The sequence below is a fragment of the Falco cherrug genome, chromosome 15, assembly GCF_023634085.1.
Source record: "Falco cherrug isolate bFalChe1 chromosome 15, bFalChe1.pri, whole genome shotgun sequence".
NCBI classification, from domain to species: Eukaryota; Metazoa; Chordata; class Aves; order Falconiformes; family Falconidae; genus Falco; species Falco cherrug.
In genome coordinates, this window is record NC_073711.1 from 5,301,848 (window position 1) to 5,315,813 (window position 13,966).

Here is a 13,966-nt window from a genome sequence, read left to right on the forward strand (position 1 = left end):
CTTCTGCCTCCCTCCTTGGTGGCTGTGCCTTGAGCCCTGGTATCTGCCTGAGGGGCATCGCGGCTCTAGACTGCCTTGAAAAGGAATACAGCAGGGATGTCGGAATCCCAGCAAACTGGAATTGGTGGGAATGTACCTTCAAATCCTAACTCACAGCTTAATTTTTGCTGGCTCAGATTTGAACGGGGGCTTGGGGGGGGGGTTCGCTCGTTGTTAACTACCCCAGGTGGAGACTGGACAGCCCCAGCACCCCTCCCCGTTACCCCGCAGGCGCGGACCGGGGGCAGAGGGACAGGTTTTGTTCCAGCAGCCGGTGACCCTGCCATCCCAAGGGGAGCCAGCGGGAGCCACCGGCGGTGCCACCGCACTGCTCTGCGTGCTGCAGCTGTGGGGCTGCCATGGGGCTGCCCCACAGCTGGGGCCAGGGCGGGCAGCGCTGCTGCCTACACCTGCTCTCCTGACAGCTTACACCTGCTGTAACGCCTTACACCTCCCCTTTCTGGGGCTGGTCCTGTCCTGGCTGCGCCGAGGGTGGCACTAGTTCCCTCGACTTTACAAACCGAAATATAACATCAGGGAAATGGAAAGGGCCCCCGGCCTGCCCCCTCACCCAAGCTGGCCCCGTCGCACCTGCCCCCAGTCCCCGCTAACCGGCCTGCCCCGCCCGCCCCGACTCCCGCGCTCGCCGCTCCTGACTCCGGACCGGGTTTTCCGTGCTGCCGCCGCCCGGGGTGGGCACGGCCCCGCCCCGCCCCGCCCTGCCGCGGCCCCGCCCCCGCGGAGCTGGCCCCGCCCCCGGGCATGGCCCCCCGCCCCGCGCCGCCGAGGGCAGGTAAGGGGCGCCGGGGCTGCGCGGGGCGCGGCGTGTGCTGGGGGCCGGGGTGCAGCCCCGTGCGGGCCCGGCACAGGCACGGGCGGCGGCGGGAGCGGGCGCCTCGGGGCTGTGCGCGGGAGCTCGGCGTGCCCCGGGGTCGGCGGCGGGACGGGGCGTACCGGTGCCCGCCGGCGGCACCGGCCGGACCTCTCCGGCTGCGCAGGGCGGGGGGAGCGGCAGCGCTCCGAGCGCGGCTGAGGTACCGCTACCTCCCGCCGCGGCGGCCGGCGGGGGGAGCCGCGGGGCTGTGCCCCCAGGGAGCGGCCGCTGTGCCCCGAGTGCCCCCGGTTGCCGGGGCTGCTGCTGGGCTGCCCCTCCGGTGGGGTCTGAGGCCGCGGCAGCGGGGGCAGCGCCAGGTGGCACGGGCCGGCCTCGCTGCCTCGACGCTCGGTGCGGGCGGGGAGCATGGCTATGGCCGCAGCGTGCCCGGCCCTCCGTGTGGGGCAGGCACCTCGCACAGCACCCCCGGCCTCGGCCCGCGGGGAGCAGGGGGTGCCCGGCCTGTGCTGCCCCAGCCGGGGGCTCGGCCTGGCCCCAGGGCCTGTGCCCCGCCGGGCTCCAGCACTGCCTCAGCGGGGGCGTCGTGCTCCAGGGCCCCTGTGTGGCATTACCGAAATAAAGGTGTTTTGTCTTGCGCTGGTGAGTTGTGTTATCAGGGCGCACTGCAGTTAGTCGTGGGAAGGTTTTGTGGCCTCTGTTTACAATGGGTTTGCGAGGTGGCTGCTGGTTTTCGGAGGAGAGGTGTCAGAGCCAAGGTGCAGCTGTGTTGTTGAGAAAATCTGACAGGAAAAACTTTTGAGAAATGGAGAAACTCCTACAAAATAAAGGGCGCTTCTGATGCTTTATAGCTTACTTTGTGTTCTTCCTTCCACACTTCATATTCTAAGCTACTTTTAGAAACCTGGAGCCTGAAGTGTCACTTCCCTGTGACTTCTGCTGTTTTGTCCATATTTCCATAGCTGCCCCCCCGTTTTATTTACTTCCTTATTTATGCTTCATTGTTGTAAATAGTTGATGTGGCAACAAGAGTGGCATTTATTAATTTCTGCTCCCTTTGCAGCCAGCTCTCAGGTGTGATTGATGCTGTTACATAAGCGATGGTAACCTGTGGCCACTGGTACTTGGTTTGTTATGTCTTTCTTGGGTTTCTTTGGCAGCGAATAATTTTTAAATGAAGTATTTTGCAATGGAGGTTGTCCTCCCCAGCAATGTTACGGACCCTTCTGTGCCCCCTGCATCTCTGCCTCCAGGACAGACCTCAGGGTATGGCCAGGACAGTGGAGATCTACAGCCCTGCCGCTGTGAAACTTCTGTGAGGGTGTCAGCAGGCAAGGATCAGTTGTTATGAGAGCTGAACCCATCTCTCTCGCCCTCCTCTCCTCTCTCTCCCTTCCTGTTCCACCTTTGGCAGAGTATCTGAGAAGCTCCACATGGGGACCGAAGTTTCTGCTCTCCTGCACGGTTCTGTAATTGAAGCGCAAACTTGGGGGTTTTCCTTCTGAACTCATAAATCGTGTCCCTTCTAATGGGCCTCCATCACTGGGAAAAAGGCAGCCCTTGCCACAGGATGGCACAAAGTGGACAAAGCATTCATTGTATAGCAGGCTCACTTAGACTGCATGTAAATCAATATTGTTATCTACGCTTCAGAGATGTAGGGAGGAAGAAAGAACAATCCTAAATATTTGCAACAAAGATGAAAGGAGTAGGCACCTGTGCTTGAGGTATCAACAGGCAGCAGAGCCTGAGACAACTAAGTGCCTATTTAGTGACTCTTGAATCAAATACAGTTACTTTTTTGCAAGTTAAACCTAATGGTGTAGTTCATCTTGGAGGGGACAGCAGTTCAGGGGAGCTCAGCCATGGAGGATGTTGGGTGCTGCCCGCAACTGTTTTGAATAAGCTCGCATTGCTTCAGCAGGTTCAGCCCAAGCTGTTGCCTTCTTGCAGCCGTACAGGTCGCTGGGCTGAACGTAGCGCTGCAAAGCACAGCAGTCAGTGACGTGCAGCGCTGCCCGGCAGACAGCTTGCCCTCTGCAGTATATGTCTGTTTTACACAACAGTATCGTCATATAGTCATGTCTGGGCAGAATTATAGTTGTCACTGTTTATATAAAAGCTCCAAATCTTAATCAGTTTGAGCACCTAGAAATAAAACTACATTGTTCGGCAGTACGGGTGATTGTCTTATCCAAAAACTCTGTCTTCCCTCCCTCCCTGCAAGATTTGCTAAGTATTCATAGAGCTGCACAGATGGAAGAAACACCTTGTCTGTGCAAGAAAATGATACCAGATGATCATCTGAAACTGATTTTATTTTTAGGCATTTAATTAAATTGGTGCAGTCTGTGTTTGGATTTTGCACTTGAGTTTACCTAAACTATATCTTGAGCTAAACTAAATGACAGTCTGTCCATGTGCAGATTTGTGCCAGTTAAGCACATCTGTTTTTTATAGCCATGCCTGTAGTTAATTAACCTACTGTAACTTTGTCCTATAGAGAAAACCTAACATGAGAACTGTGCCTTTGTGGTGAAATTAGTATGGCATCTGATTTATTTAGTCAAGTAATTAATTTCCTTGTGAATCTGGATTCCCAGTCTCTGGTAGTATTAGCCTCCTCACATCTGTGGGTGTTGTACATCACCCTTAGCTGGGAAGACTTAAATGCAAGATCTTTCACTGAACTCTGAGCACTGCCGGGGACAGATAGTGGAAGCAGGTGCTTTTTTTTTTTCTTATTGTAGGTAACAAGTGCTGCCAGAGATACCTCCTGTCCTACTCAAGTCATCCAGCTCCTACAGCACATACATGGTTCCAGTAAGCGAATTAATGACTGAGCCTGTGTTTGCATTGGAGAGTTGCATTACTCTTGGAAGGAAAGTGGCCTGGTTTATTAAAAAATATTTCCATGTATGAATTTGTTTTCTCATGGAACAAGATCTGTGACAGAAGGTGAAGTCACAGCTTCAGTAATGGGATTACTGTCCCTGGAGTTTACTTGTACTGTATCTTGGAGTGACAAAACAGTTTTATTTAAAATTGTAGCATAATGCATTTCTGTACTCAAACCAGGCGCAGCGCAGACCAATCCAGGCCTCAGCACATGTTTGGAAATTAGAAGAGAAGGTAGGGATCCCAAATCAGGTATGGACTTGAGCTTCATTGTTCTCCACTTTCATAATGTCAGGGCTGACCCCAGACTGTGGATGTAGCCCCTCTGTGTTTTGGCGTCACAAGCTAGAAACTGCAGATCAGGATACGTCTTAGAATGTTGTTTCCAAGACTTTCCTTTTCCCAGATGCTGGAGGGAATTATGCCTTCCAAATATACCTCATTTTAAGCAATTACGAGATGCACCCTGCTGTTTTGCAGTTACCTTCATTCCATTTTTGAGCTATTTCAGAATCATCCAGGTGGGGCTGAGGCTTAAAAATAATAGTTGACCAGAAGGAAGGATCCCTCAGTATGCAAAAGATTCCTTGGTTTGTTTCCTCAACAAACAGCACTGGTTTCCCGTGGGTTTTAGCGCCGTACTCTGCCTTGTGCCATCAAGCTCAGCAGGCAGAGGAGTACAAAGGAATTGGGCCCCCTGTATTTTGGACTTCTGAGCTCCCACTGTGTTACAAAACCAGCGGTTGTTGGGGTTTTTTTTCCAACAAAATGGCCTCTGATTCTGAGGGCTCCTAGCCAGCTCCAGATGGCTCAGCAGGTGTTGCAAGTTCAGTATTACTGGGGCATAACAAGCAGGGTCAGGAAAGCAATTTATGACATGTCACCACTGGAGGCAAACATGGAGAAATTATGGTTGGAAGGAAGCAAGGTTGAGGTCAGTAAAGATTTTTTCAGGGTCAAAAATAAAAGCTAGAAATTCTCATAGGTGGTTGCTTTTTTCTTCACCTTCCAGTCCTGCAGTTTCTTTGGTTGAACTCAGCAAAACTTACCTTCTGTCTCCCTTTTTCATATTGAAGATATCTGGGTTCTGAGGATTGAATGAGTTACAAATGGGGACAGGGAGATGATTATTCTAAATATATAACCTTCACCTGCAGTGGTCTAGCTTTAAGCTGCTGATTTATCTCACTTTTAGCTACCATACATTTGTTAGTTGTTACCTTTTCGAGTATAACAGCTGAGAAGATGCTTTTAGGAGTAACCTTCATACCATGTGACATCTAAAAACACTGCTAGCAGCGCAGCTGGGCTCTTTAAAGCTGATACATCTCTTTTCTCCGTTGGCTGAGAGGGAAGCCTAGACACCAGGATATTTTTGGGGTGGAAATGTCAGTGCAGCAGAAATGCAGCACAACTTGCATGAGGAGCTCTAAACTGGCTCACAGCTAAGCTGGGGGGGGGGGGGGGGCGGGAATGAAGATTTGTTACAAACTAATAAATGGGGAATTGCAGATTCTTTTAAAACTCCATTATCTTAAGGGTGGAAGTGCAGATTTAGCACAAACCTCAGCACAGGCCTCTGCCCCCCACCCCAAAACCAAATGCATTTAGTGGTGGTGTGGGAGCGCTTCCCTCGCGCTGCCGCCAAACCCCCTGCCTGTGCTGGGCTGGCCGGAGGCAGAGTGGGGCTGGCAGGGTGACGGCATAGCCAGGCCTCTGAAATACTGGCATTCTCTTGCAGCTGGGACACGGCCATCCTTGTTCAGTGGGATATTAGAAGATTTCTCCGTGTCCCAGGCAGCTGTGCTTGTTTATTTGTGTTCTGGCAATCTGCAGAATTACAATGAACTACATCCTGCAAGATCTGCAAATAGTTCCCCACCTATGAAATAAACAGAAGTCTCAAATATTTAAGCTAAAGCATTAGATTATCAGTTTATTACCAGTAAAAGGCCTTATCGACCTTGAGGAGTCTGAGTCACACTTCTCCTCTGATGGGCTTTATTTTTTTTTTTGCAGTGCTGGCTCTAGAAAATAATGGTTAGGACTGAGAAGCTCAGTCTTTTGTTTACCCTAGGTGGTAACTGTAGGATGGCTTATTTAATTAAAAATGGATAAAAGGAAGTAAATTGTATGTAATGCAAATTCCACCCATGCAGTTCCTTGCTAGAAGGAGATGCGTAGAGTTCAGTGTAGATAATTACTCGTGTGACGGTTGCATTGTATTAGGTAGAAATGGAAACTGAAGCCTTAACAAAACCTTCTGTAAAACTGTGGGTCTCATACCTTCTTCGGAAGCAGTGATATTTCTGAGACTGAGTGCAAATAAGCAGAGTTCACCAGCTTCTAATGTGGCCAGTGGAGCATTTCTTCAATTGTGCATTCCCCACATGCACTGAATAGGGGAGTTTACTTGGTTTTTTGGCTTAGCATTGTATTGTTGTTCTAAAATACCTGCTGCCAGCTGCTCTCAAGGGGCTGGGCTAGAGACCTTCCTGCTCTGATAAACTCCAGCAACTCTTATGCTTGTAAGAACATCTCAGGGCTATTCTTGATCAATGGATGTCCTTCACTAAAGCTGCCCAGGGGGAGGAGGAGGAAAAAGATTTTAATAAAACAGCTGAGATTGTGGGGACGTTATTGGAAAGTGTAATGTGAGACAATGACTGAAATGGAGAGAAACCACCCAAGGCTGTGCTGACAGTGAGCTGAGCAGTGGTTTTTGTTCTGGCATGCACATGGGAGTGAAGAGCCATGGCTAGGGTCAGAGCTGGTGTCTTCCAGCCTGCTTCTTGGGGCCTGCTGAAGCTGCCCTCAGCACCAGCTGCTCTTCATCGTGTCTGAGGAGGGAATGGCACATTGTGTCACGTACAGCCCCCACCAAATAGAAAAAAATCTGTATAACATCTGGGATTAATTGAGTTTGAGTAATGTTGACATTTGGAGGTAGGTGAGACCAAACCAGCCTGGCACTGCCAGAATTTGGCCTTGACATTCCCTGTGTGATGGTAACAGATGCATTTGTACATGGACTGCTCTGGGAGACCGCAACTACCTGCTTCGTTTGAAATTACTCTTTATCTTATCAGCTGTCTCTCATCCGAAGGCCATTTCTGCATGACTTGGGAGTTTTTTGGGTAGGAACAGTAGACCTCTTTACTGGGACAAGTCAGACAAAATGTCATTGCAGACAGTGCAGCCACAGCATTTTTAGTGGAATAGCTTTTCAGAAACCAATTACATTAAATATATTCTCTGTTCTCATAGCTCGCAGCTGCTCTTGGTCTGTGAAGGACTAGACAGTTCATAGCCACAAGTGGCATATTGCAAATTATGAGGAAATGGTGCGATACCGTTCCCATCCGTATTATTGCACCTTGAGGGCTTGTCTGTGTCTAAAAGGGAGCACTTAAACCAGTCAGGCTGCCACAGGTCTAAGTGAGACTCACACATCTGGCTCCCTTCTGCTGCTGCAGCCCCACGGGCTCGCCGCTTCCCAGCCCAGGACTGCCATTGCTGGCGGCGGCCGTGGCTGGTGCAGGCTGCAGCCAGCTGCAGGCTCCTGTGCTGGGTAGCACTGGGAGGCACTGGGGCTGCTCCACTCCCCTTCTGGCTGCAGCCGCAGCACCAGACTCAGGGCAGAGAGGCACAGTCCAGCGCCCAGGCACAGGAAGTTTTATGCTGGTTTTCAGAAAGACCATCCTATAGTTTGCTTTTTATGTCTTCTCTGCTGGTGAAGGTCATCAATCAAATGTCATAGTACTAGCCTGTGAGCATTATAATGGCTGTCAGTGTTTTGCCTGTAAAAATAGTGATGGCAATACCTCTGCATAGGTCATGGTACTGACAGCAGAAGAGATCAGTTGGGAGGATGAGTGGGGCTGGATCCTCCAGCATGAGACACAGCACAAAGCTGACCGTGGACTCTGTACAGATATGGCAGTTTTGGCGCTGAGTCTTTCTGGTATTGTTAGCTACAGCGTGTATTGAGGACTGCAGTGTGACTGTGGGTGCCAGGACCACATCCATCATTCTTAATACAATGTTACTCTTGGTTTTGACCTGCCCTACAAGAGCTGTCTCCACTATGAAGGGTATTGGGAAGTGTCCACACATTGTAAAGCAAAAGGAGGTTATTTCCTTACATTGTGATGGAATATGTGATAAAGAGGTATGGACAGAGGCAAGCAGCCTCTCCAGCTTGCTGCTATTTTCATCTGGCTATGAATAGTCTTGTGAGGTCAGTATTATCTATTCTGGGTTCTGTTATGTTTTGGGTGGGAATGTTCTTACATCTTTATTACATGGACCTGTGTGCAGCTCCAGGTCTCAAAGGGTGAGGTGGGTTTGGATGGTTCTGTGGTGACCTAGGTGATGAAATTGGGGTGTTAAATACTGTCACCATTTTTGGGTCCTGACTACCAAATTGGCAGGTTACAGTTCCTAAATTCATCCTCTTCCTTTGCACGCAATGCAGCTTCTGCTCAATGAAATCTGCTTGGCCCGTGGTGTATATTATTAATTTGTGCACATCCCAGTGCTGAGGAAGATGTGCAGCATTGGGAAGGAACGGTGTGCACTGAGAAATCAGAACTGAGACTGGAGTGTCCTGCTGATGGTCTATAGGTAATTTGTGTCTGTGGGCAGGTGACAGCAAGAGCACTGAGCTGGTGCTGCACATCTGAGCAGTTTGCGCTCAGGTTAGTTACGAAGAGCATTAAGATAGTTCTGTTTTGAGCTGGAGCTCAGTTAAACCTCCCAGAACTAAAATGAAAATGCAGATTAAAGGCGGGTGACAGCACCTTCAGCCATCTGCCTTTCCAAAAGGGGCTATGTTTCATGCCTACTAGGCTAAGCAAGCATTTAAATGTCACCTGATAAAACTATTTGAAAGAGAGTTACTTAAAAAAACCAAACTACTCCTTGAACAGCACCCTTCTGCACTGTAATAAAAAGGAAAACCTTGAAGAGAGAGGCTATATTAATTCAGGCGAGAGGTCTGTAATGTACCTTATTTCATAAATAGCTCTTACAGCTGCAGAAACTCTACATGGGATTAGTCTATTTATTTTGGAAAGTGCTCGAGAACTACACCTTCTCGAGCTTTTCCTTGAGGGCACAGCTGCATGCCCGTGACCTCTGCGGCCAGCAGGCTCTGAGAGGAGGCAGGACCAACAGCACAGGTAATTCGGTTGGGTTTGGTCACATGTGTGAGGACGCACAGCAAAGCGCCAAGGAACAAGGAAATGAGCATGGTCCAGGCTGCAGGCGGTCGCTCGCTGTGCCTCAGTGCGGGGATGCTCCCTGCAAGAGGATGATGCGCTCTGCTGAAGAAAGGTTGGTGTTTGTTTACCCCTTCACTTTTAGGGGTTGGGTATTGGGTTGGTGCTAGGGGAATGCATGTCACACCGCCACTTGATGCTTTGCTGAAGGGAGAAAGGGGCGGTTTGGGACAGGTCACAGATTTCTATGTCTCAGCTGGCATAAACGGGAGTCTCCCCGCATCTGTGCTTAGCACCTGGCCTTTCCTGGGCTGTCAGCTCCAAAGCGTGTGGGACTGCTGTTCTTCCCGAGTCACAGTGCTCTTTGCACTCTTTGCACATTCCAAGCAGCTGACAAAGGGAAGATTAATTCCTTTTATTAGTATCCTTCTTAGCTTTTCTGCTGGCAGAGCTGTCAGCGGTGCCCCATGCGAAGGCTGGCATTGTCTGGATTCCTCCTGGCTGCAGAGCTGCAGGCGGGCATGGCTTACACCACCTCTCTGGGCACTGTAAAACCAGTCTCGCAGGTGAAGATACCAGGGGCTGCAGCTGTTGGAAAAAGCCTTTTTGCACCTAAACACTGCTAAACAGTTCTGTAGTAGGTTAGATGGGGGGCAGAGGAGGGTGTGAGGAATGATCAAAACTCCCTGAGTAATGCCCGGAATGAGCAAACACCAAACTTCCTTTCTCTGGAAGAGAAATCCTGGCTGTGACACAGGTCTGTGAAGTGAGCAGCATGGAGCAGGTGAATGCAGAATAATCCTTACTGGGTTTTCTAATAAAATGCTTGGGGATATCGAATGAAGCAAGGAAGCGGTGGGTCAAAACAAAACATCGGCAGATACTTGTGCACTTCAAGCGGTGTGAGCCTGTGGGGCTGCGGGGCTTTGAGGATATTGCAAATGCTTAAAATTCATGTGAGTTCGGAAAGTAATTAGAAAATTCTGTGAAATGCAGAGATGTTGCTCCTGTTTCGGAGAGTCCCTGCCCTGTACCTTGCGGGAGCTGGCGCGCAGGATGGCTCGCTGTACCCTCCCTAGCCATATGCCGTTAGCCCTTGGTGAAGATAAACTGGTGCATTACAGGGACCTTCAGCCTAGCCGTAGCCTTTCCTGTAGTTCTAAACTGGACACTGAAAATCTGTTGGGAGATAAGATGTATACATCCCGGTATGATGTTTTAACGGAACAGGCCTTGTTTCTCCACCCATGTTTCTCGGGCTCCGGGTTTGACAAGCTGCTCAGCGGCATGACGTGCCATCGCGGATCTGCTCTGGTGACTGGAGCATTGGCTGCTGCTTGGGGAGGCAGCTGCAAGAAATCGAAAGCTATCACAGTAGAAGATGCAGCCAGTTATGCCACATGATAGGTCATGCTTCTGCCTGTCTCCACACCCCCTCCACACCCAGCATTTGTCAACACGGGTGGGTGTGCGAGTCAATCTCATGTTCTCTTCCCCAGAAAAGCAGTTAGAGGGAAGAAAGTCCTTTGGGCATCCAGCGTGCTCCTCCTCTCAGATTTACAGTCTTCCCTGTAGCCATGATAATCCATATTGCCCATCTGCTTTGTCGTGCCCAGTGGCAGGACGCAGCAGGGCTGCTCCCCCTGCACTGGGGCATGGTGGTGGTGCAGCGCCTGAGAGCAGCCTGAGTTTGCTCTGCACAGTGTGCATCAGTCTTTAAGCAGACACTGCTAATCCGGACACAATTCGCTCTTTCATGACTCTCCGTTTTGCTCTTGTTGCCAGAGAGCAGTCCTGACCTAGGAGGGGTCTCCCACCAGCAGGAAGGAAGGAGAGTGCAATTTTCATTTTGCTTGTCATGGTTTGTCCAAAACCAGTTTACATCAGCAGGCTAACAAAGGTGCTTGCACTTAAGAGGCCCCAGTCTAGGGTAAAGCATGCCCCAGTGCTGCCCGATGACTCCCATCACTGCCGTACAAATTTGCAAGGCTTTTGTGTTTCCCTTCCCCGCTGTTTGCAGAGGTGGCGAGGCGAGGGCTGGGCAGGACGCACAGAAAGTGGCCCCATCCATGTGAGACCCACGGGGTCTTGGCTTTCTTATAGCTCTGTTGATTTAGGTGTTCGTACTGCATCATCCCTGTGGTCTCCAAACTGTTTATTAACAAGGCTTTGAGGCAGGAGAGGATTATGTGCAATCTAACAAAGCAATTCAAAGCTGTGTGGTGCTGCTTAAGCAGCGTGTGAAGTCTGGGATTAAGCGATCTGGGGGAGCAGGCGATGGCTAGCCACAGTGCGGTGTGCCTGCCTGATAACGTACCGTACATGTCAGTTGATTTTTGCCTTTCATCTATTGTGCTTGCAGACCCAAGTAAACGAACAACACGCTCTCCCTTGTCACGGTGTACCGGAGTGGTTAGCGGTGGGGTTCTCCTGTATCTGCAGGGTCCAAGGCAGGGCAGCACAGTGCACCCATCCGAGGCTGCAAAAGCTCAGGTCTCCACGGGGCCAGCCCCGTGGCCCTGCCACATATGGAGGTCATTTCCCAGCCTTGTTTATTCTTGCTGGCCTTGGTCGACAGCTTTGCAGCTCCTGAGATGGCCAGCAAGACTTCCAGGTGGAGCGGTCTTCTGGACCGGCTCACTTTCCCACAGTGAGTGCATGAAGTGGTTTGATTTTTAACTATTTAAAATTAAAGGAGTTGGATGTTCGGTTTCCCTTAACCTTTTCTTTCTAATGTAACCACTCCAGTAAGATAAAACATTCTCGGGGTGGGGGGTGGGGGGGGAAGGCTGTTTACAAAGAGGTGACCTTTATTCTTTTTCTAATTGACTAACCATACTGATGAATAAGTCTTTGCTGAAAATGTTTTCTGAAGTACTTTCAGCCCACATGTCATGGGTTTGTTAAAAATAAATAGAAGTTCTAGAGAAGCAAATATTGTGAAAACTGTGTCCCTAGATACTTCTTTAAAAATAAAATCTGTCCCAGAAAATTCTGTAAATGTCTTTGTAGAAGTAGAATTGTGCCTGAGAGCCAGAGATGGTTAGAACAGGGTGTGAAAGAGCCATGCCAAGCTGGATGAAATGTAGGTTTAAACAATGGAGATTCATCAGGGCTTTTTATTACTGTTTCTGGTTTAGCTGTTTAGAGTGGTATTGACAGTTTCTCAGATGATAAAGACTATAATTGTAGTGTGACAAGCACAGCCTTGCTTGCCTCAAAGAAATATGAAATGTTTCCTCCAAAATTTTTCTTCAATAATTAGAGAGTTTTTATGACAATGCCCATTCCTTTTACAAGCCTTTTTATGTGGTGTCCTTTGGTATTTCTTTGTAAGCATTAAGGGCAGATGTCTGTTCTTTCTTCTGACATGTTGTTGCACCATTTTGAAAAAGGCAAACGTTTGGGAATGTATCATGCATAAAATAACAGAAATCAGTGAAATCATGTAAAATGAGCAAAGTTCAACTGAAATACTTGTGCTTGACTTTGGATATGCTCGTTGATGGAGGAGGTGCACCATGTGGACACAGTCCAAAGAAATGACAAAAATGATGAAAACCCCAGCTCTGAGGAATCTGATGGAGTTGGGGTTGGTGGAGGCTGAAGTGTAAAACCCTGTGAGGATGGCTGCAAAGGGAGCACCTCCGTGGTGGCTGGGACAGGCCGGCATCGATCAGGGAGATCTGGGCTAGGCAATAGGAACAAGTTGCTTGCTACCAGTCAGCTAAGCACAGAAATAGGTTGCCTGGGAGGGCTGTGGTAGCTGTCCTTAAAGGGACAGGTTAGACAGAGTAGGCACGATACAGGCCGTGAGGTTAAGGAAGGCCTTCAGATCACATTTGCCCTGAAAGCTGGGATTTATTAATTTTTAATGACCTGACTCCCAAGGCTGTGGTTCTGGGAGAAAATGCCAAGTATGATGAAACCCATGGTCACCTGTCAGGCTTGGAAACAATGGAAAAATCCCATCTGGTGAGCTAGAAACTGCCTTCATGGACATGAGCAGAACTTCTGCTCCCTCAGACATGTGCCTGACTGCCCTCACGTTGACCAGGACGGAGAAGAAGGAATAAAGTAGCAAAGCAACACGTGGTTTACTCTTCTTCCATACCCTGCAGCCTCTGGCTTTTTTCATTGTCTTCTGGAACACTAAGTGATCTGCACCTGTATTGTTTGAATAGCAAATATCAGTGCAGCATAAAGCAAAGTGCACCCATACTAGAAAATGAGCAGCCTCTGGCATTCTATAGCATAACGTGCAGCAATAACACTTGCAGGTGGTTGTTCTGTCACTTTCCAATTGCTTTATGAAGGTTGGCTGCTTATTCTCCATCTCATTTAGGGCAGAAAGAAGTGAGGAAAAGAAGAATGGAGGTAAAGAGCAAGCAAGCGATTTGGTGATTTATATGCATACTTTGCTTGTAGCATGCTGAGTCAACTGTTTACCTGTTAGTAGGAAAGCGGCTAAAATAAAATACTGTCTCGGTTAGGTTAATACCACATGAGGAGCTGTAGGACGGGGAGGAAAGTAGGGCAGCTTGTTTTGGAACTTGTGCTGAAGAACAAATAAAAACCCCCAATGTACACATTCGGTTACCATATGTCGTGCTTATCATAAAAGGCATCTTGGTGTTATTTCTTTGCAGGGATGCTTGAACTCCACGGAGGCAGACTTCCCTGTTGAAGAAAGCGCATGCCAGAGGTGCTGGGGTTGCTGGTGGTGAGAAGAGCTTTCGTGCCTGTTGAGGCAGCTAAGGCGGACGGCGAGCTTGCTCCTTCCCGTGCTTGCCTGTTTGATTGACATTGGCTTCTAAATTGCTGCGGCTGTGCCTGAAGAAAAGCAAAGGAGCATAATTTTGCTGAGAGAATTTTTCTGGCAGGGGAAGGCGTGCAGTGCAGAGAAACGTGCCAGCGAAGAGCCTGGAAGTGCAAGTCCAGGTGCTAGCGCAACTTCCACCCAAGCCATGCTGTT

General features: G+C 49.3%; 1 protein-coding gene across 1 annotated transcript in view; it reads left to right on the plus strand.

Moving 5' to 3' along the window:
- Nucleotides 1-13,778, plus strand: part of PSMD10 (proteasome 26S subunit, non-ATPase 10) — a 60,227-nt gene extending 46,449 nt beyond the window's left edge. Inside the window, exon 5 of the mRNA XM_055727326.1 lies at nt 13,641-13,778. Coding sequence (XP_055583301.1) covers nt 13,641-13,650 — 10 coding nt within the window. The 3' untranslated portion in view covers nt 13,651-13,778. The remainder of the gene's footprint in view (nt 1-13,640) is intronic.
- The last annotated feature ends 188 nt before the right edge of the window (nt 13,779-13,966 follow it).